Here is a 22,704-nt window from a genome sequence, read left to right as displayed (position 1 = left end):
CGGAGTACCTGGAAGGAGGTGGGGGGCGAGGTAGAAAGGAGTGTGGTTGAAGAGCGCTTGCGCAGGAGGGCTACGGTACGGGGGTGGGAAGGCTCCGGAGCACGCGCGCGGAGGCGGGACTTGAGAAGCGCTCGCGAGATCTTCAGGGGCTATATATAAGCGCGGGGAGCTTGCGTCCTTTCCCTGGTGTGATTCCGTCCTGCGCGGCTGTTCTGTGGAGCAGCGTTCGTTTATCTCCGTCCGCCTTCTCTCCCACCTAAGTGCGTGCCGCCACCTGATGGAAGATTCGATGGACATGGACATGAGCCCCCTGAGGCCCCAGAACTATCTTTTCGGTAACTGCAGGGGGGAGCTGGAGCGAGGCCGAGCGGGGCCTGGTGGCGGTGAAGGTGGGGGTGAGGGGAGGGAATCCGGCTGCAGCAGGGTCTGGTGGAGACCGCCAGACCGGCTGGAGGCCTGAGCGGGTGGGAAGAGCTGCCCGAGCCCTGGACCTGGTGGGATTGGAGCCGCGGGGGGAGCCGGAGGCGTGAAGGGGGAGGAGACGAGTGGCCTGAAGCGCCTGGAGCGTGAGCAGTCCGAGGCCCAGAGCCTGAGGTATAGTGGAACTGGCCGCCTGGAAGTTCGGCCGTTGCCGGGGATACGCCGCGGAGCCCCAGGCGTGGTTTATTTTCTAACGGAGTTCGTTCGTAGGCTTCTGATCCCAGGCCCCGGGTTGGTGGTCCCGGAGGCTGGGTTTACCGGGAAGCATGGGCCTGCTTGTTGGAGAGGGTAGATGCACAGCCTGGCGTTGTTCTGACCTCAGGGTCTGGAGCTGCGGGACCCAGACTTCACTCGCGTGCTTCGGCCAGTTACTGGGGGTGGGGAGGCGCGGCGCGGCGTGAGGAGGCCGCAACCGCTGGGAGCACGTGGTTGCCACGTGGTTGGGGGAGGGAGGGGGGTGTGGGCACTACATCCGGGGCTCACCAGCATGTTGCTACTCCGGATCAAGGGATGCTGTGGCTCAGTTGAAGTGGGAAATGTTAAGAGGCTGGTAACACTAGGATTCTGGAGGCCTTTGTTCAGTGCTTACAGCATCTACTGTGATGGCAGCTCTTTTTTTTTGAGCCACTTTTCTGCCTCACTGCAGTAGGTGGAGCTAGCCCCACTTTGCAGATGACGGCACTGGTGCCCAGAGACTAACTCACTTAACGAAGGTTGTACTTATAGGCAAAGAGGCTAAAACTAAACCAAGACCCTTGACTCGTAGCTGCTGCTTCGTGAATATTAATGAGGCTTCGTTTTAGGGGGACGTCCTCGCTTGCCGCCATTTGTGCGGCATTGACCAAACCGCTTATTTAAATACAAGAAACACGTAGAGTGTTCGATTTGAGTCAGATCAAGACCTAAAACTATTCGCAGAATTTTGCGACCACCACCCCCTTCGACTTGCGGTAGCCCTGCCCCAAAAAGGAGAGTCCCACTTGGGTTTTTAATGTCAGTAGGTTTAATTGCAGAAGCCTACTCTTTGTACTATTCAGACTTTGAAGTAAGTGCGAATCCTACCGTGAGTTTTATCTTGTTCATTATCCGTGCTGAGATTTGTTAATTAAACCTCTTCACATTTAAGCATGTATATGTATTGGTAAAGGTTGGATGGTAGTTAAATGGAATTATTTAAAATTTTTATTCTGACAGTATTTTAAAGAATTTTGCCCATGCATGGATGGAGTGGGAGTAGACACATGTATTTAAAACATTAAGGCTTTAATTCCTAGCTGTTTTGGATAACTGAGAATTCTGATAAATTTATATCAGTACTTTCTGATAACTGTTGGAAACAACCCTCCTTGTCTTAAACATAGTTTCTGAATATAGTTTCAGGCGTTTGTAACTTTCTGTTGCTTTAAAGAGTAGAGTGTTGACCCCTGTAGCAAGCTTTGGTTCTTTTACCTTTGTCGTTTTTCTTTTGTAATAGTAAGCTGTTCATGTTTGTAACCGTTCTCGTTTCGAATTTTCCATTTGGGAATTTAGGTGGGTAAATCAGCTGTTTTAAATAGTGGGAAACTTAACATTGGACATTACATTTGGTTTCAGGTAATTGTTTCAGGTTCAGATTTACTAAACCGTTGAGCTTGTTTCTGTATGCAGAATAACAGTACCTATCAGCGTAGTTAGAGATGAAATATGGTATGATGAGAAAATAGAATTGTAGACTTCTATGGGTGTTACTTGTTTGTAGAGGTTTCTGTTCAAGAAATCTAGGAATTGATCATTCTGCTTTGCCCTCTGGTAGCTAAAATTGTGAAAAACTAGTTCAAAAGTTAGACCTGACCTTTTTGGTTACCCACACTTAAGTTTCAGTGTTATTTTTCTCCTTGTTAGAGTTGCTTTTTTCTTCATTTACAGGTTGTGAACTAAAGGCCGACAAAGATTATCACTTTAAGGTGGATAATGATGAAAATGAGCACCAGTTATCTTTAAGAACGGTACTTAAACTTTCAAAATAAACTACTTAACCCTACTTGATTTCAGCCTTTTAGTTTCTATTCATGTGGCTTGAGACTTTTCCTTTGCTGACTGCTTATAAAATACTATTTCTTACACCTGGGTATTGTGTGTACCTCACTGTCTGTACATCTTTGATGAAGAACTTGGCATCTATACTCATTTGGTAACTATGTAAAATCCAGTCACATTGTTAAACTTGCCTTATTTTCTTCAGTTGGATTATAAAGCCCTTGTAAAAGGCATCGATAATCTTACATGTCTACCAGAGACTAGCTTTTCTCTCAACTTAGAAGTTGCTCAATAAATAAGTTAGGTGATCTATATTGTGTGTATGCATATTTATGCATTTCTTAAATTTTCTGAATATGAGAAATTGATTTGCCAAGATCACAAAACCTGAGGATAACATTGCACAGATTTGTTTTCTGAGGTAACAGTGATAGGTTTATACTTGTTTTTTTAAAAAATCATAGTCATGTGCCTCATTGTAACTGTTGGGTCAACAGATGGATCATACAACGGTGGTCACATAAGATTATTATACCCTATTTTTAATGTACCTTTCCTGTTTTTGTTTTTGTTTTTGTTTTCCTTTGGAGACAGTCTTCCTCTGTCACCCAGGCTGGAGTGCAGTGGCGTAATCTTAGTTCAGTGCAACCTCTTGATTTCCGAGTTCAAGTGATTTCCTGCCTCAGCCTCCCACGTAGCTGGGATTACAGGCATGTGCCACCATGCCTGGCTAATTTTTGTGTTTTTAGTAGAGACGGGGTTCTACCATGTTGTCCAGGCTGGTCTCAAACTCCTGACCTCATGATCTACCTCAGCCTCCCTAAGTGCTGTGGGATTACAGGCATGAGCCACCACCGCCCTTTCCTATGCTTAGATGCACAAATACTTACTATTGTATTTCAGTTGCTTACAGTATTCAGTACAGTAACATACTGTACAGGTTTGTAGCCTAGGTGTGTGTAGTAGGCTATACCATCTAGGTTTGTTAGTATAAGCACATTCTTATGATTGTACAAAGATGAAATTGTCTAACAACACATTTCTCAGAACCTAGCCCTGTGGTTAAGTGACGCATGGCTGCATATAACGTTTAGTTGGGGGGGGGGTGTAAAATAGGTGGAACTCAAAGTTGAAGTAGTATTTTTTTTTTGTTCACAGGTCAGTTTAGGGGCTGGTGCAAAGGATGAATTGCACATTGTTGAAGCAGAGGCAATGAATTATGAAGGCAGTCCAATTAAAGTAACACTGGCAACTTTGAAAATGTCTGTACAGCCAACGGTAAGGGCACTTGTATACTTTGGATATTGTGTCAAGGTTTAATTCTGTTTTAAGGTAGGTTTGGTGTCATTTCGTTGTGCCAAAGAGATAGAAAGTGGTTCTTTATCTTCTGTCACTGGAGTTCAATGGTCAGCTCTTGAACAAGGGGGTTTCTGCTGCTAGTTTATCAGAGGTGGAAAAAAGGTTCACTGGTTTGTTGATTTGGCTTATGTGTTTGCTTGTAATGTTTATTAAACATTTTCTTCATATGTTTAGTGATTAAAAATTTCTTCCTTCTAGGTTTCCCTTGGGGGCTTTGAAATAACACCACCAGTGGTCTTAAGGTTGAAGTGTGGTTCAGGGCCAGTGCATATTAGTGGACAGCACTTAGTAGGTATGTTATTTTTATGTATTATACTACTTAGTTTATTCTCTTTAATGCAGTTGCTTGGTTCCCAGTTTGGACTTAAAGCATGGGTATAGTACTACTGTCTTTAAAATAGATTCCAGTGTGAGACTAGAAATTTATAATTGGAGAGGACAAATAAATTTTTGGGGCGGGGGGACAAAATCTTGATCTGTCACCCAGGGTAGAGTACAGTGGCACGATCTGGGCTCACTGGAACCTCTCCCTCCAGGATTCAAGGGATCCTTCTGTCTCAGCCTCCCCAGTAGCTGGGACCACAGGCGTGTGCCACCAAGCCTAGTTGTGTTTTATAGTTTTAGTAGAGAAGGGGTTTCGTGAAGTTGGCCAGCCTGATCTTAAACTCCTGGCCTTAACGTGTTCTGCACGCCCTGGCCTCTCAAAGTGCTAGTACTACATGCATCAGCCACTGTGCCTGGCCTAAAATTTTTTTTAATAAAGACAGTCTCATTCTAAGGCTGGAGTGCAGTGATCGTAGCTTGTTACAGCCTTTAACTACTGGGTTCACATCAGCCTCTGGACTAACTAGAACTACAGGCAAACTCCACCACGCCTGGCTAATTTTTTTTGTATATGTGCAGATGGAGTCTCACTGTGTTGCCCAGATTGGTCTCTTGGCTTCAAGTGGTCCATCTTGGCCTCCCCAAAGTGAGATTACAGGCATGAGCCACCCTGCTCAGGCTTCTTGCATTTAAAACCTGGCAGTGAACGTTAGGCCTCAAAATACCTTTGTTAAAAAGTTCCTTTTCCCATTTGCTCTTTTTTTTAAAAAATAGAATAGAAATCTGTTTTTAGAATATTTACTGTATGCTATCAGTGTTCTTTTTTTTTCTGATTTCTTTGCTGCTTGAGTTTTATAATGTCTAACAAATTGTATTTTAGCTGTGGAGGAAGATGCAGAGTCAGAAGATGAAGAGGAGGAGGATGTGAAACTCTTAAGTATATCTGGAAAGCGGTCTGCCCCTGGAGGTGGTAGCAAGGTTCCACAGGTAGAGATGGCAATTTTCTTATAGGTTTTGTATTACGGATTTTAGTTTGGTGATAGAACAGCTCTTGTTCATGAGTATGTGCCTTTTCTTTTAAAAGAAAAAAGTAAAACTTGCTGCTGATGAAGATGATGATGATGATGATGAAGATGATGATGATGAAGAGTAAGTATGATCTTAGAAATTTGATACACTTCTGAAATCTTAACAGAAAAAAAGGCATTTGACATCGTTATATGCATGAGGATTTTATAAAAGTCATTTACGAGAAGCCATCCTGTGTAATAGTTTATAATAAAAGGGCAAGTGGTCATCTGTTGTCAGTTTAAGTTAAATGAGCTGAATTGAAAGGATATTGGGTCATGAGCCTTTATAGTGCTGTGACTTGTGATTCTTCAGAAGGGTAGGCTATAGCATTTGCAAAATTTGATTATGTCCCTTTGTTTTAAAGATTTAGTGGATGTTATACCCATCAAGCCTAGTATGTATTATGGTGAAGTTAATTAGATTGGGTTGAAAGAAAATCTGACTAAATAGCTCTATATTCATTTTACAAATTGTTACTGAAGGTTTGTTATTCCCCAAAAGGATTTTGGCTTGTGGTTTTATGTAGATACTTAATGGACAAAAATAAGATCCTAAAAGGGATATTAAGATTTTTCTTGGGATTTAAAATATGATTGGAAACATTAATTTTTTTTTTTAATATTAAACTAGATCAAACTGTTGGTATAAACAGTTACATGCACACTGGTATAAAGTACTGTTTATAATTGGTCTTATGTGTGCAAGTATCAGTAATACATTAAATACTTTTACTTGGCTCTCAGCTTTGTCCTTCAGTTCTGAGATTGGTCCATATGCATTTATTGAAAACAAAGAGAACATGCATGAATGATCAAATTGGGAGTTTAGGTTTCAAACTGGTGGTTCTTCAAAATCTTTGAGCATTGACGATGAAGGCAGAAAATAGGGAAAAGGCTGAAAGAGCTGAAAGCTTAAAAATTCAAATTTGACCAGGCACAGTGGTTCACACCTGTAATCCCAATACCCAGCCGAGATGGGAGGATCTCTTAAGGCCAGGAGTTTGAGGCCAGCCTGGTCAACACAGCAAGACCCAATCTCAAAAGAAAAGTAAAAACTCAAAGTACTTGCATGTCAGACTTCCATTAATGAAGTCAAACTTAAGGCAGTATTTGTCACTGTTTTTCTTCTTTTTTTTTTGAGATGAAGTCTCCCTACTGTTGCCCAGGTTGGAGTGCAGTGGCGCCATCTCGACTCACCGCATCCTCTGCCTCCTGAGTTCAAACGATTGTCCTGCCTTAGCCTCCCGAGTAGCTGGGACTACAGGCGCGCCACCATGCCCTGCTAATTTTTGTATTTAGTAGAGACAGGATTTCAGTATGTTGGTCAGGCTGGTCTTGAACTCCTGACCTCATAATCTACCTGCCTCGGCCTCCCAAAGTGCTGGGATTGCAGATGTGAGCCAGTGCACCCAGTCAGATTTTTATATTTTTAATAGAAGATGGGGTTTTGCCATGTTGGCCAGGCTAGTCTCAAACTTCTGACCTCAGGTGATCCGGTCACCTCATCCTCCCAAAGTGCTGAGATTACAGACGTGAGCCACTGCGCCTGGCCACTTTTTCTTGAGATGGTGTTTTACCATGCTACTCAGAGTGGAGTTGAATTCCTGGGCACAAGCTATCTTCCCATCTTAGCCTACGAAGCAGGTGCATAACCAAGCCCAGCTTGTTAATCACTTTTAAGAATATTTCTCATTAGTCCAGCCTGGGCGACAGAGCGAGACTCCGTCTCAAAAAAAAAAAAAAATATTTCTCATTAGTAAGAATTGAAATACATCCCAAGAGAAGAATGGGAAACAGGCTAAAAACACAAATGAGAAATAGGGATGGTATGGTTTGGATTGGTTTAGTCCGATTTTGAGTTACCTTTGCACAAGTTTATAAAATAAGTATTTAATAGCATTCACCAAGGCTCAGGGACAAGCAATCATTTCCAGAAAGACTTTGGAGTAGGACCCGATGGTGGTCTTGATCCTGTTGGGGTTTTGGAAGATTTCCTTTTTTAAAAATGGATATAGTTATAGGCGTGGTGGCTCATGCCTGTAATTCCAGCACTTTGGGAGGCTGAGGTGGGTGGATGACTTGAGCTCAGGACTTCAAGACCAGCCTGGCCGACATGGTGAAACCCAGCATCTACCAAAAATACAAAAATTAGCTGGGCGTGGTGGTGCCCACCTGTTGGTCCCAGTTACTTGGGAGACTGAGTCAGGAGAAGCGCTTGAACTTGGAAGGTGGAGGTTGCAGCAAGCCAAGAACATACCACCGCATTCCATCCTGGGCAACAGAGGGAGACTCCCATCTCAAAAAAAGAATGTAAATTCATGATGTAACCACAATGTAATAATTTTTCTTTGTCTTGGTGTTGATAGGAATGAGAAGTGTAGATAATAATCAAGGTCCAAATCAGTACCCGTGGTTTTTTTTGTTTGTTTATGTTTTTTAAGTCTCGCTCTTATCTCCCAGGCTGGGGTGCAATGGCGTGATCTCTGCTTATTGCAACCTTCGCCTCCTGGGTTCAAGCAATTCTCCTGCCTTGGCCTCCCGAGTAGCTGGGATTACAGGCACCTGCCACCATGCCCGGCTAATTTTTGTGTTTTTAGTAGAGTTGGGGTTTCACCATGTTGGCCAATCTGGTCTCGGATTCCTGCCCTCAGGTGATCCGCCCGCCTCGGCCTCCCAAAGTGCTGGGATTACAGGTGTGAGCCACCATTCCCTGCTGCAAGTTTTCATATAAGTTGAAGAAAGTGTATTAAGGTCTAGGCATAGTGGTAAAGGATGCTTTGAGGCAAACAAGTCTTAATAGAAACTTCAGTGGTGAGATGGCAAGGGCCCAGCATATAGCTAGATGGCAATGAAAATGCAAAGAGGTGCAGGAAGGTTTGTTATAGTTACTTAGAAATCTAACCCTTTAAACACAGATAAAAAGGGAAATCATGGTCCCGTTTTGAGGATGGAAAGGGTATATATAGTGTGGGCTTAGTTGACTCTTGATTTAAGCAAGAAAAGCTAGATAATGTGCATAGTGCTGATGTATCCTATGTGTAGATGTATGTAATATCTTGATAATATGTGACACTTAAATGTCTTTTTAAATTTATTGGGGAATTTCTTAATAAGTAAAGCTGGATTTTTTCTTTTTTCATTTTTTTTTTTTTCTTTCGAGACAATCTCTGTCGCCCCACCTGAAGTGCATTGTTGGCCAGGCTGGAATGTAACTTCTGCCTCTGGGTTCAAGTGATTCTCCTGCCTCAGCCTCCCAAGTAGCTGGCATTACAGGCATATGCCAGCGTGGCCAAACTAATTTTTTGTATTTTTAGTAGGGATGGTATTTCACCATGTTGGTCAGGCTAGTCTTGAACTCCTGATCTCAGGTGATCTGCCCACCCCAGCCTCCCAGAGTGCTGAGATTACAGGTGTGAGCCACCACGCCCTGCCAGTAAAGCTGTTTTGATAGTAGTTTTGATAGCTGTTTTGATAGTGGTTTAATAGACTTGTTTTAACGAGTAAGAAAAAATGTTTAAGAAAAGCATTCTCATCTTGTTTCTAGCACAGGGGAGGCACCTGCAGGGATTGGGTTCTAATGCCAGAAACTTGTAATGACAAAATCACTGTTAAAAAGCACTTTAAGGGCTATTCGTGGTAACTTTTTTAAGTTACGATACTTTTTCTAAATACAGAAATTATTTCTTCAGTATTGGAAAGATAGGTGTTTCTTACATGAAGTTGCCGTGTTGGGATTTAGAGGCCAGTATGTTCAATTTTTTGAATTAAACGTGAACCACTTAGTATTCGCTGATACAGACTTCTGCCTGACTTGCCCTCCAATGACTCGATTGGATTACTCCCCTCCATTATTTACCTATTTAACGTGTACAGTTTACACCTGTAATCCCAGCACTTTAGGAGGTCCAGGCGGGCGGATCACCTGAGGTCAGGAGTTCAAGACCAGCCTGGCCAATATGGTGAAACCCTGTCCCTACTAACATACAAAAGAGCTGGGTGTGATGGTCAGTACCTGCAATCCCAGCTACTACCGAGGGTGAGGGAGAAGAATTGCTTGAACCCGGGAGGTGGAGGTTGCAGTGAGCCGAGATCACACCATTGCACTGCAGATTGGGCAATAAGAGTAAAACTCAAAAAAGAAAAAAATAGTGTACAGTTCAGTGGTTTTAGTGTGCTTAGTTGTGTAGCCATCACCACAATCAATTTTAGAACATTTCATCACCTCAATGAGAAATCGTCCTCTATAGGTATTACCCCTCATGCTCCTCAGCTCTAGTCAGCCACAAATGAACTTTGTCTGTAGGTTTCCTGTCCCTCATATTTTGCATGAATGGACTTCTGTGACTGTTTTCCTAGCACAGTGTTTTCAAGTTTCGTCCATGTGAAAGCATTATCAGTACTCCATTTATTTTTATGGTTGAATACATTGTATGGGTATGTTATTTGGTTATGCATCAGTTGGTGAGCATTTGGGTTGCTTCTACTTGTTGACTGCTATGAACGCTTGTGGACATGTCATTTTTTTTGGGTGTACACCTAAAGCAGAGTGGCTGACCCATTGTATTCCCACTAGCAGTGTATGGGGCTTCTGATTTCACTACACTCTCACTTGCCATTATCTGACTCTCTAATCCTGGTGGTATGAAGTGCTAGTTGTGGATTTGATTGCATTTCAGACCTATGGACTATTACTAGTTTTATTAGAGCATCTTTTCATGTATTCATTGGCCATATATCTTTGGAGAGATGTCTTCACCCATTTAAAAAATCCAGTTACTTCTCTTTGTCTTTACTGAACTGTAAGAATTTTTTTTTTCCTATGATTTTTGTATTTTTAGTAGGAGAAGGGGTTTCACCGTGTTGGCCAGGCTGTCCTTAAATGCCTGTCTTCAGTGATCCACCTCCCTCTGCCTCCCAAACTGCTGGGATTACAGCTGTGAACCACTGTGCCCTGGCAAGAATTCTTTTTTTTAGACAAGTCTCTTTCTGTTTCCCAGGCTTGAGTGCAATGATGTGATCTTGGCTCTCGCTCACTGCAACCTCCTCCTCCCTTGTTCAAGCAGTTCCCCTGCTTCTCCCAAGGATTACAGGCATCCCCCGATCCCTTCCATGCCCGGCTAATTTTCTGTATTTTTAATAGAGACTGGGTTTCACCATGTTGGCCAGGCTGGTCTTGAACTCCTGATTTCAGGCCTGCCTCGGCCTCCCACAAGTGCTGGGATTACAGGCGTTGAGCCACTGCACCGGGCCTAAGAATTCTTTATACATTCTGCAAACAAGCACCTTATCAGACGCATGATTTGCAGATTATCTTCCACTATTCTGTGAATTGTCATTTAACTTTCATGATGGAGGCCTTTGACCAAGTTTTAAATTTTTATGTCTGATTTCTTTTGTTGCTTGTGCCTTTGGTGTCAATCCTAAGAAATCATTGCTAAATTCAGAGTTGTGAAAATTTATGCCCTTAATTCTGAGTTTTGTCCAGTAGTTACATTTAGTTCTTTGTTCCATTTTGAGTAAATATCTGTGTATGGTGTGAATGGAGGGGTCCAAATATAGACTTTGGGGTGTAGATGAGCAGTTTCCCCAAATGATTTGTTCAAAAACTATTTTTTCCCCATTGAAGGATCTTGGCAACCTTTAAAAGAGTCACTTACGGCCCGGTACGGTGGCTCACGCCTGTAATCCCAGCATTTTGAGAGTCCCAGGTAGGTGGATCACGACCAGGAGATAGAGACTATCCTGGCCAATATGGTGAAACCCTGTCTCTACTAAAAATACAGATTTTAGCTGGGCATGGTAGCTTGTGTCTGTAGTACCACCTACTCAGGAGGCTGAGGCTGGAGAATTCGCTTGAACCTGGGGGGCAGAGGTTATAGTAATTAGAGATTGCGCCACTGTACTCCAGCCTGTGACAGAGCGAGATTCCATCTCAAAAAACAAAAAAAAAAATCACTTACTATAAATATACGGATTTATTTCTGGTCTGTTTGTTGATGTATGTGTCTATCCTTAACAGGTAAGAACAGTTACAACACTGTTCCTTTGTAGTTTTTTTTTTTTTTTTTTAAATGAGTCTCACTCTGTCATCCAGGCTGGAAGCACAATGGTGTGATCTTGGCTTACTGCAACCTCCGCCTCCTGGGTCCTCCTGCTTCAGCTTCCTGAGTAGCTGGGATTACAGGTGCCCGCCACCACTCCTGGCTAATTTTTGTATTTTTAGTAGAGACTGGGTTTCTCCCTGTTGGCCAGGCTGGTCTCAAAACTTCTGACCTCAGGTGATCCAGCTGCCTTGGCCTCCTAAAAAGTATTGGGATTACAAGCATGAGCCATGGTGCCTTGACCTCTTCGTAGGTCTTATAGCTGATTTTTTGAAATCAAGTGTGAGTTCTCTAGCTTTGTTCCTTTCAAGATTGCATTTGGCTTCTTTGGGTCCCCAAGTGTCTTTTTTTTTTGTTTGTTTTTTGAGATAGGGTCTTGCTCTGTCACCCAGGCTGGAGTGCAGTGGCCGAATTACACAGTTACAGTCTCAAATAGATCCTTCTGCGTTAGCTTTTCAAGTAGCTGGGACTACAGGCACACACAACCACGTCTGCTAATTAAATTTTTTTTTTTGTAGAGAGGGTTCTCATTATGTTGCCTAGGCTGGTCTCGAACTCAAATGAGATCCTCCCACCTCAGCCTCCCAAAGTGTTAGGATTATAGTTGTGAGACACTGCCGACTCTTGGGTTTATGTATAAATTTTAGGATCTATTTCTACAGAGAAACCAGCTTGGGGAGTCTTCTAAGGATTGTATTTAACCTGTATATTTGGGGAGTGTTGCCATCTTGGCAATATCTGAACATGGAATGTTTCTATTTAGGTCTTTAATTTTTTTTTTTGAACACAAATTCACTCTATTTGATTGTACAGTTTAATGTAACTGTACATTACTTAAATATACATATATTATACATTGGTATAGTGTATATTCATGCAAAACTACTTATTGAGCAGCTTTGTTTCCCAGCCCCTAGTGATCACAATTATACCTTCCATTTCTTTTGAGTTTGACTACTTTTGGATACTTAATGAATAGAATCATACAGTGTTTTTTTGTGGGTGGCTTATTTTACTTTGTTCAAGGTTCAGTCATGTAGCATGCAAGAGGATTTTCATCGTGTGTGCGTATACATTTTCATTATTCAGCCATTTAACAGTTGGGTTGCTTTCATCTCTTCACTGTTGTGAACAATGAATGCTTCGATTAACACGGATGCACAAATAATCACGTCAAGGTCCTACTTTCAATTCTTGTGTCTACTCCCAAATTTTGAAAGTGCTTAATGTCTTGATGTTTCATTTGTAGTGATGATGATGATGATTTTGATGATGAGGAAGCTGAAGAAAAAGCACCAGTGAAGAAAGTGAGTAGATACAATGCTACAAGGTTGTTAAACTAACAATAGACATAGTAATTTTTTAGTGCTATTTGCTTGTTTTGTAGTTGAGGGAAGCTGGTGTGGGAGATCATCTCATACTGAAAATTAGTCCTGAGGAGGACTACAGAAAACTTATAGTGGGGAATGGTCTGTTTTCTTTATCCATGTAGCCCTCCACCCAATTTGTTAGTCTTGTGTAACCTTTTGTTCAAGTGGTTGCTGCTTTTTGTTTTCTTGTTTTTTTTTTTTTTTTTTTTTTTTTTTTTTTTGAGACAGAGTCTGTGTCACCCAGACTGGAGTACAGTGGCGCGATCTCGGCTCACTGCAACCTCTGCCTCCCGGGTTGAAGCGATTCTCCTGCCTCAGCCTCCTGAGTAGCTGGAATTACAGACTCAGGCCACCACACCCAGCTAATTTTTGCATTTTTAGTAGAGATGGAGTTTCACCATGTTGGTCAGGCAGGTCTTGAACTCCTGACCTCATGATCTACTTGCCTCGGCCTCCCAAAGTCCTAGGATTACAGGCGTGAGCCACTGCTCCCAGCCTGTGGTTGCTGCTTTTCTTACATGGCTCGGACAGTTCTGTTTGCACTGTTGCTGGGGTCAGGGACAGTGATTAAGATAAATTTCTAATTGCAGTCTATACGAGATACTCCAGCCAAAAATGCACAAAAGTCAAATCAGAATGGAAAAGACTCTAAACCATCATCAACACCAAGATCAAAAGTAAGTGGTTACATTTATATATGGCTCTCATTGATATATTCGGGGAAAAAAGATTCTACTGTGGAAGAATCTAGTGTGTCTGAAATTTCATAGGCCTTTATAGAACCCCTGTAATTGCTGTTTTAAAGTTTAAATCAGCTTGCTGCAGCCGGGCGCAGTGGCTCACTCCTGTAATCCCAGCACTTTGGGAGGGAGGCTAAGGTCGGTGGGATCACCTGAGGTCAGGAGTTTGAGACTAGCCTGGCCAACATCGTGAAACCCCGTCCTTACTAAGAACACAAAAATTAGCCAGGCATGGTGGTATGTTCCTGTAATTCCACCTACTCAGGAGGCGGAGGTTGCAGTGAGATTGTACCACTGCACTCCAGCTTGGGCGAAAGAGTCAGACTCTGCCTCCAAAAAAAAAAAAAAATCAGCTTGTTGTGTGTTATAGGTACACACAGACAAACATACTAAGTAACGTGCTGCTGGGGTTCCAGTGGCGGGGGGAAACCAATAGACTTTTTTTTGAGAGAGACAGACCCTCGCTTTGTCACCAAGTCTGGGTTAGAGCTGCGTGATTTCGGCTTGCTGCAACTTTCACTTCCCAGGTTCAAGCGATTCTCCTCCCTCGGCTTCTCAAGTAGCTAGGACTACACGTGTGTGCCACCAGGCCCAGCTTATTTTTATATTTTTGAGTAGAGGTGGGGTTTCACTGTATACGTTGGCCAGGCTGGTCTTGAACTCCTGACTGCAGGTGATCTGCCCTCCTGGGCCTCCCAGAGTGCTGAGATTATAGGCGTGAGCCACCACGCCTGGCCTGAATTTTTTATGATTGTGAAGTCAATAGTTGTTTCCTGTAAGGAATCTTTGTTGAAAAGTATGCCTGCATAGAGTAGAGATTCTCAACCTTGGCTGCATATTAGATTGAAGTAGAACATTTAGGGCCAGACAGGGTGTGATGGTCTCCTTTCTGGCCTTACCCCCTTCCCTGCAGAAAATGGAATTTAAAGGAGAAAAACTTTAAAAGAACCCAGTACTGTGCTCTACTTATGGAGATTATCATGAAATTGGTCTGGGGTGGGCCCCAGGCATCAGACTGCAGTGACTTTCTTGCTTTATTCTTAGGGATCTTCTGATTTCATTTTTTGAACTTGAGTATTGTGCGTAAAAAAGCGAACTCCCAGTTACTCTTTTTTTTTTTTTTTTTTTTTTTTAAATAAAAGATAGGTGTCCTACTCTTGCCCAGTTGGGAGTACAGTGGTATGATCATAGCTCTCTCTACAGCCTCCAGCTGCTGGGCTCAAGCAATCTTCCCGCTTTAGCCTCCTGAGTAGCTGGGATTACAGGCATGCACCACCATGCCTAGCTAATCTTGTTCCTTCTTTAGAAGAATGATTTTTAAGAACAAAATTGTATGGCGTGAATTTATTGATAATTCAGTTGTATAATTAGCTTTATAAGGGAGTTTTGTAAGACTATTTGAGGAAATCCAGATAGAATGGGTTTTATTTTTTATTTATTTGTTTATTTTTTGAGACGGAGTCTTTGCTCTGTCACCCAGGCTGGAGTGCAGTGGCGTGAACTCGGCTCACTACAAGCTCTGCCTCCTGGGTTTATGCCATTCTCCTGTCTCAGCCTCCCGAGTAGCTGGGACTACAGGCGCCCACCACCTCGCCCGGCTAGTCTTTTGTACTTTTAGTAGAAACGGGGTTTCACCGTGTTAGCCAGGATGGTCTTGATCTCCTGACCTTGTGATCCGCCCGTCTCGGCCTCCCAAAGTGCTGGGATTACAGGCGTGAGCCACCGCGCCCAGCCAAGAATGGGTTTTAAATTAGGAGTTGTATTTATTCTTATGACCTTTTGGAAGTTCATTTCCTTTTCAGGGACAAGAATCCTTCAAAAAACAGGAAAAAACTCCTAAAACACCAAAAGGACCTAGTTCTGTAGAAGACATTAAAGCAAAAATGCAAGCAAGTATAGAAAAAGTGAGTAAAGTTATTTTAAAAAAAACTTTCTCCCCGCTCAAATTTCGTGTGTCGAGTTTGCGTAGACTTGAATGTTTCTTATTTTTTTTGTTTTGGTTTAATGTACTTGCCCTGTTCGTGGTACGAATTTTTTAAAAAATGAATTATAAAACATTTATAATCGTGTCTATGGTGATTTGCATATGCAAAATTAAATATGCCTTATTTTCCATTATAAAAGGAATGTAGTGCACTGGTTGCAAGATAACATTCTGACCTTCCATGTTAAAATAGATCAGTGAGAACCCTTGACCTATTCTGGTTGTAAGATATGCTAGAGAACCAACAGAGGGCGTATGAGACTTCATTAAAATTGCAAACAGTTGGAAAAGTAGACGCGGGCTGTTGGTTGGTATTAGAGTTAAATATTCATGATTGACCCTAGTCAGAAGTAATTTTCAGCAGATTGAGACATTTCTGTTTGCCCTTTACACCAAGTTGTCACCAGTTAAATACGTGTAGTAATAGCTAGATTTTGTGAATGACTAATAGGTTTAAATCTAGTTTCCTTTTGTCTTAAATAATGGAAATGTGGGAAGACGATTAGGTCTCTTGTCTGATTGACTTGAGTAGGATATGAAATAAATGGTTTAAATGCCTTGGAAGCACATTTGAGAGCTTTAATTCAATGAACAATACTTTTAGACTGCAATTATTGAGAACAAATGTGGGGTGGTAAGGAAAAATTGCCAACTCATTTCCCCATGTTTTTCCTGTGCTCTATAGATTTTTTGTTGGCTTCAGTAAATTTCCTTGTACAGTGATAAGTCCACTGGAAAAAAAATTTTAGAACTGGAACATATTTCTTGTTTTAGTCACACTGGAAACCCTTTAGCCTTCCTGCTTATCAGATTTTTGTCCCTTGGATACAATGCTAAAATGACATATTTTAGATTCCCCTCCCCTCCATTTTAATATGGTCCTATCTCCTTGGTTTAATTGCAGGCGCATTGAACAGCCCTGGGCACTACATGTAAATTAAGCCCAAAGATGGGGAGAAAGGAAAAGGAGAGACAAATATAGTCCATACTGAGTGTCATCAACAATCCAGACTGAAGTCTTCTATTTTAATCTCAATCCCCTTTTCTGATTTGCCACCCATGCCTCTTCAGGCTGGAAACAATCTCACTCTTGGTTCCCTAAAGCACTTTCTTCTGACTGCTGTGATTCAGTGAACCTTGCCCTTTGCTTTCTATTACTTGTGCATTTGCCTCACCTCTGACAATGTTTTAAATCGCCTTTGTATCTCCTTAGCTGCTCAATAAATATTTGAATGAATCAATTAAGAATGTATGTGACAATAATTTTGAAATGGAAATTGAGGTTTATTTTACTAGGTTATTGGAGGCAGTTAAGTTTCTTAACGCTATACTTGATTCTGCCAAGGTCCCTTGGACATTTGAAAACCTTTTCAATCTTTTAAAAATGCATAAAAGATACTTAGAGGGAAAGGTATTAAATTTAATAAAAACAGATATATTCAGTGCTTTAAGGTAATTCCAAAGTAGTGATAAATAAACATTTCAAGATATTTGCAATAGTAATGTTTTGAAATTTTGGTGACAAAAAGTTACAGGTATCGCCAACACTGTTGTAGTTTCTTGCCTATATCCATAATTTGAAGGAAATTGAAGGAAATGGTAAGAGTGATTAGTGAAGTGTAATTACTGTACTTTCTCCCCCATTGTAGTTTCTTGCGTATATCCGTAATTTGAAGGAAATGGTAAGAATGATTAGTGAAATGTAATTACTGTAATTTTTTCCCCATTCAACTTTATATATCTTTAACTGATGACCAGATCATTGTTGTTCTGAACTGGTTTGTGATCAACAAGTGTTTTGTGGGGTTTTGTTTGTTTTTTTAAACAACAGTTTGGGTCACTTGACATGGTTCTCCAAAGAAGTGTTATAGGTTGTGTTTGGTTCTGGGTGATAAAACTGGCTTGTTAGATAATACAGATAAGCAACTGAGTTGCCATGTCATGTTTGTCTGTAGAATCTCAAGTGTAGCTTTTATTTTATGTTCCTAGAGAGGTCGTCTGGGAAGGTTTGACCCTTTGGCAAATCTGTTTGAATAGAGATACTAGCCATGCCGCCCAATAGGGCTTTCTGGCCCTGAAAAAGACATTGAGTATGTCTTTTCTTGGAAAGTTGAAGGGAAAAGGAGTAAACTGCTCTATGTAGTAGCATTGCAGATTATTGAGGAATTTTCTAAAGGTATCTATCTCAGTGTATTTCTCTACTTACCTGTAATAATGCTTTTGTCTCAATAGGGTGGTTCTCTTCCCAAAGTGGAAGCCAAGTTCATCAATTATGTGAAGAATTGCTTCCGGATGACTGACCAAGAGGTAACTGAATTTTCTGGGGACAAGATGAAGTCCAAGTTTTTCGTGATTAATTATGATTCTGCCTTTACCCTTTTTAAGTGTTGGCTCTTTTTAAAAAGTTCCTAACCACAGATAATTCGTTTAATGAAATAATCTGAAAATTCATGTATTTAATGAAATACATGAAGAATACAGTTGGCAGTCTGAGATGATAACTTTAGTATATTTTTTCCAGATTTCCTATAGTTGGCAAATTATTTCTTGGTTATTGAATTCAGTTTTACTTTTTTGGTACTATTTTGGCCAAGGAAATTGCTGTGGTTTTCATTGTTGCTCCATTTGGCTGCTTGGGGCAGTCTGGTCTTTGCTTTTTTGGGAGTTGGTAGAGATCTTTTTTTTTTTCTCTCATAGATCTTATGGGAAATAGATTTTGCCAACATCATCCTAACGTGAAACCTGGAAGCAAGACACTAAATTGTGGCTACTACTAGATATATAAGCTTGAGTTTAGCTGTTAGATTTTACAATTAGTACATGTGAAAGTCTTAGTCAACATACAGTTTATGCATTTATTTTTGCTCTTATTTACAGTTGACTTATAAGTGCAAGGAAAATGTAAAAGTGGTTAAATAGGGACGTTAGGTATCGTGTAGAGAACCGATGGCTGCATTTAATGGTTTTTGGGTTTCCTGTAGTCAGCTTTTTTCAGAAAATTTGGCAATTAGCTGGTTTTTTCCTGCCATAATATTTAGCAGGTCAGTTATTTTAATTGCACCTTAATTTTTAGTTTTTGGGTTTGTAAAACCCTGATTTGGTTAATTTTGACTTTAGCTTTGCTAAAGTTGCAGTGATGGGCTTTAAGATGATCAGATTCAGTCTTTTGGTTGCTGTTCTGTTTTTTCTCTACATTTGAATCCCAAAGTTTAAAGTGTGAGTTTTGGGAGTTTATTTGGAATACTAAACATTGATTGAGCATAAGTTATTTTGAAACTTTATGCAACAGGTTATTTTGAAGCATTATGCAACAGGTTATTTAATATTGAAAATAGTGGAAAGTCAGACATAAATAACCAATACGTACTAACAACTAAGCATAAGAGATGCATTTCTTCAAGTACAGCCAAGGAAAGTGATAATTTAATGATTAAGTTGCAGTGGTCTTCTGTACTTTATAACAAAGGCTTGTAGCTACAAAGTCTTGTAGCTATTAAATTACTGAACCAGCAATTCTACCAGAAGTATTTTTGTTTTTAAAAGTATTTTTGCCCAGGTTGGTCTTGAACTCCTGGCCTCAAGTTGGCCTCCCAAAGTGCTAGGATTAAATTACTGAACCAGCACTACCAGAAGTATTTTGTTTTTAAAAGTATTTTTGCCCAGGTTGGTCTTGAACTCCTGGCCTCAAGTTGGCCTCCCAAAGTGCTAGGATTACAGGCACAAGCCACCTTGCCCAGCCTACCAGAAGTATTATCTTGCTCTAGAATTGAAAGTATTCTCGTGTCAGAATGAAATTTCTGCAATAAATAGTAAATGTTTAATAACTTGAATTACTATTAGAGATTATCAAAACTAAATGCTTCCCGTCTTTGACATAGAGATGCAAGATGCAAGCAATGACAATGTATATTTGTTTGAACCTGATGATGAGAAGATCTTTGGCTGGGTGTGGTAGTTCATGCCTGTAATCCCAGCACTTTGGGAGGCAACATGGCAAAACTCCGTCTCTACTAAAAATAATAAATTTAGCTGGGCATGGTGGCATGTACCTGTAATCCCACCCACTCAAGAGGCTGAGGCAGGAGGATCGCTTGAACCTGGGAGGCAGAGGTTGCAGTGAGTGCCACTGCACTCCATCCTGGGTGGCAGAGTAAGAGTCCATCTCAACAAAAAAAGATTTCTATGATATTTAATATTGGCATTCAGTATTCAGTTATCTTGTACCTGAGAACCCATTGGCTGTGAAACAGTGACAGCTGAGAGAGTCCTGTCATTTCATTTTCTAGTTCTTGGTGAACTTCTGGATTTTTATTCAGAACCACCTTGCCATGTTGGCCAGGCTGGTCTTGAACTCCTGACCTCAGGTGATCCACCACCTCGGCCTCCTGAAGTGCTGGGATTACAGGCGTGAGCCACCATGTCTGGCCAGCTGTTTTTGTTTGCTTTTTGTTTTTGGGTTTGCTTTGGTCACCTATCTGTAGTGTGATCGTGGCTCACTGCAACCTCTGCCTCTTGGGCTCAGGCAACCCTCCCTCCTCAGCCTCTTGAGTAGCTGGGCCTCCTATAGTTGCACACCACCATGCCCAGCTAATTTTTGCGTTTTTAGTAGACAGGGTTTCACCATGTTGCCAAGGCTGGTCTCAAATTCCTGAGCTGAAGTGATCTGCCCGCCTCAGTCTCCCAAAGTGTAGGGATTACAGGCGTGAGCCACCATGCCTAGCTTCAGCAGATAGTTTTTTCTAAATGTACACATGCATAGGCACACATGCACAGGCAATTCAGAATACGTTTCTGGTGTTTAACTTTATTTGCTAAATCTGGCCAACTCTAAAGCTGATCTCAGGGGAGATGAAGTTGGAAGTAACATTGGCCAAATGGGTCTCTGGTCTTTCTCTTTATTTCCTTAAGTAAATAAACTATTAAATATTAGTATATTGTTCATATTATTTTTCTGACTGATTAAAGTATTAGGAATTAAATTACATCTGAGTATAAATTTTCTTGGAGTCATTTCTTTATCTAGAGTTAACCTATTTGGTGGTAGAATGAAAAATAGATGTTGAACTATGCAAAGAGACATTTAATTTATTGATGTCTGTGAAGTGTTGTGGTTCCTTAACCACATTTCTTTTTTTTTTTTTTTTTTTCCAGGCTATTCAAGATCTCTGGCAGTGGAGGAAGTCTCTTTAAGAAAATAGTTTAAACAATTTGTTAAAAATTTTCCGTCTTATTTCATTTCTGTAACAGTTGATATCTGGCTGTCCTTTTTATAATGCAGAGTGAGAACTTTCCCTACCGTGTTTGATAAATGTTGTCCAGGTTCCATTGCCAAGAATGTGTTGTCCAAAATGCCTGTTTAGTTTTTAAAGATGGAACTCCACCCTTTGCTTGGTTTTAAGTATGTATGGAATGTTATGATAGGACATAGTAGTAGCGGTGGTCAGACATGGAAATGGTGGGGAGACAAAAATATACATGTGAAATAAAACTCAGTATTTTAATAAAGTAGCACGGTTTCTATTGACTTATTTAACTGCTTTATACTTTGTCAAATAATTTACGTAGGTAGGAATGGCAAATAGTATTCTAAAATTCTTTGAGAATGTCCCTGCCCCTTCCCTTCAATAGTTCACTGGAGCTAACCACTTTTTCATCATAAGGATTTAGTGCTGTGTTCCCACCTCCTGATGATAGTTAACAATGATTATAACTATGCAACATGTTTCCAAATGTTCCATTAGACCCTCCTATCCGCCTATTCTAGCCTCACTCACAAAGAAAATCTGACATGTTAAAACAGCTTAAAAGCAGCCTTTCAACCTGTATTCTTGTTTTTTTTACCCTAGGCTGGAGTGCAGTGGCACAGTCTCAGCTCACTGCAGCTTCCACTTCTTGGGTTCAAGCAAGTCTCCTGCCTCAGCCTCCCAGGTAGCTGGGATTACAGGTGTGAACCACCAGCCCGGCTAATTTTTGTGTTTTTAGTAGAGATGGGGTTTCACCATGTTGGCCAGGCTGGTCTTGAACTCCTGACCTCAAGTGATCTGCCCACCTCAGCTTCCTAAACTGCTAGGATTATAGGTGTGAGCAACCGCACCTGACCTCAACCTGGATTCCTTGTCTGAATCAAAGCAATTATTTCAGTGACTATTTGCTGAAGTTGCCTAATAGTACTTCTTACAGATGTATAGGAGAAAAATTATCACATAAATATGAGGATATTCGGGGACTAATTAGCACCTTTATATGTTCTACCTTAAGCTGATTATACATGATCTGAGTTGGATATACTGATTTCATTTCTATTGTTTTGCTGTGGTGTATACTCCAGTAGTTTGAGCAGATGAGGGAATGTTCTCCAGTTCTGTGCCGTTTTCCTTGGGAGATTTTCATCTCCCACTTCTATCCATTCTTAGACTTGTTTGATTGTCTTGGATGGTTTTTCTCATTCCTTTTTGTTTAAACTCGGGAAAGAGACTTATTTTGTCTTTCAAATTTTTGTGTTGATTTTAATATACCAACTGCTTGCTGCTTTGGGTGTGTATCTGAAATCTAAAAAACATCACTCAACATTTTATTTATTCCAACATTTTGAAGTGGTCTTGAATTTTTTTCCTTTCTTGTTTTGAGATCTATTCTCGTTTTGTCCCGTAGGCTGGAGTGTAGTGGTGCAATCTCAGCTCACTGCAGTCTCCCATCTCAGCCTCCCAAATAGTTGGGATTACAAGTGCGTGCTACCACATCTGGCTAAGTTTGTATATACACATAAAAACAAATATGTAAATATATATAGTATATAAATATACTAAAATATAAATATATTGTGTGTGTGTATATAATTTTGTTAGTAGAGATAGGGTTTCACCATGTTGGCCAGTCTGGTCTCGAACTCCTGACCTCAAGTGATCTGCCTGCCTCGGCCTCCCAAAGTGCTGGCATCGGGCGTGAGCCAGTGTGCCCAGACAGGCTTTCGTTCTGTGCTGGAAATCATTTTAATGTGATTTTTTCTTTTTTGATAATTTTTAGAATGATGGATTGATACCTAGCAGCTTGTGAAAAGGAATCAGTGAGTGTAACCTTAATTCAGGTTTTTATTTATTTGTATATATCTCAACCCACTGTATTTTTTTGATGCTGATATTTTATTTTTGACCAAGGGAATCCCCTTCAGGCTTGCTCCTGTCATAGTAGATCTCAGTAATCTGATCACTGTTTGACTTCTTCTGTGACAGGGTATTTCATCTTGCTCATTTTCTTCCTCAG

General features: G+C 40.9%; 1 protein-coding gene across 5 annotated transcripts; it reads left to right on the top strand.

The window, feature by feature from the left end:
* The first annotated feature begins 42 nt into the window (after nucleotides 1-42).
* Nucleotides 43-20,968, top strand: NPM1 (nucleophosmin 1). 5 transcript variants are annotated; one of them, XM_008015287.3, is made up of 11 exons: nucleotides 43-335; nucleotides 2,386-2,465; nucleotides 3,655-3,774; nucleotides 4,054-4,147; nucleotides 5,060-5,166; nucleotides 5,264-5,328; nucleotides 12,600-12,657; nucleotides 13,311-13,397; nucleotides 15,263-15,364; nucleotides 17,677-17,751; nucleotides 20,596-20,968. In XM_008015287.3, exons 1-11 carry the CDS (start codon nucleotides 278-280, stop codon nucleotides 20,632-20,634), a joined length of 885 nt encoding a protein of 294 aa, XP_008013478.1. In that variant the 5' UTR covers nucleotides 43-277; the 3' UTR covers nucleotides 20,635-20,968. The 5 variants fall into 5 exon arrangements, 4 of the variants coding, with proteins under 4 accessions (XP_008013478.1, XP_072866626.1, XP_008013479.1 ...); XR_012090784.1 differs by lacking the exon at nucleotides 13,311-13,397 and having other exon boundaries at nucleotides 174-335; nucleotides 16,349-17,751; XM_073010525.1 differs by lacking the exon at nucleotides 13,311-13,397 and having other exon boundaries at nucleotides 174-335.
* The last annotated feature ends 1,736 nt before the right edge of the window (nucleotides 20,969-22,704 follow it).

The sequence above is a fragment of the Chlorocebus sabaeus genome, chromosome 23, assembly GCF_047675955.1.
Source record: "Chlorocebus sabaeus isolate Y175 chromosome 23, mChlSab1.0.hap1, whole genome shotgun sequence".
Classification (NCBI taxonomy): Eukaryota; Metazoa; Chordata; class Mammalia; order Primates; family Cercopithecidae; genus Chlorocebus; species Chlorocebus sabaeus.
The sequence above is the reverse complement of the archived record's forward strand: the minus strand, read 5'-3'. Positions and strand labels throughout refer to the sequence as shown.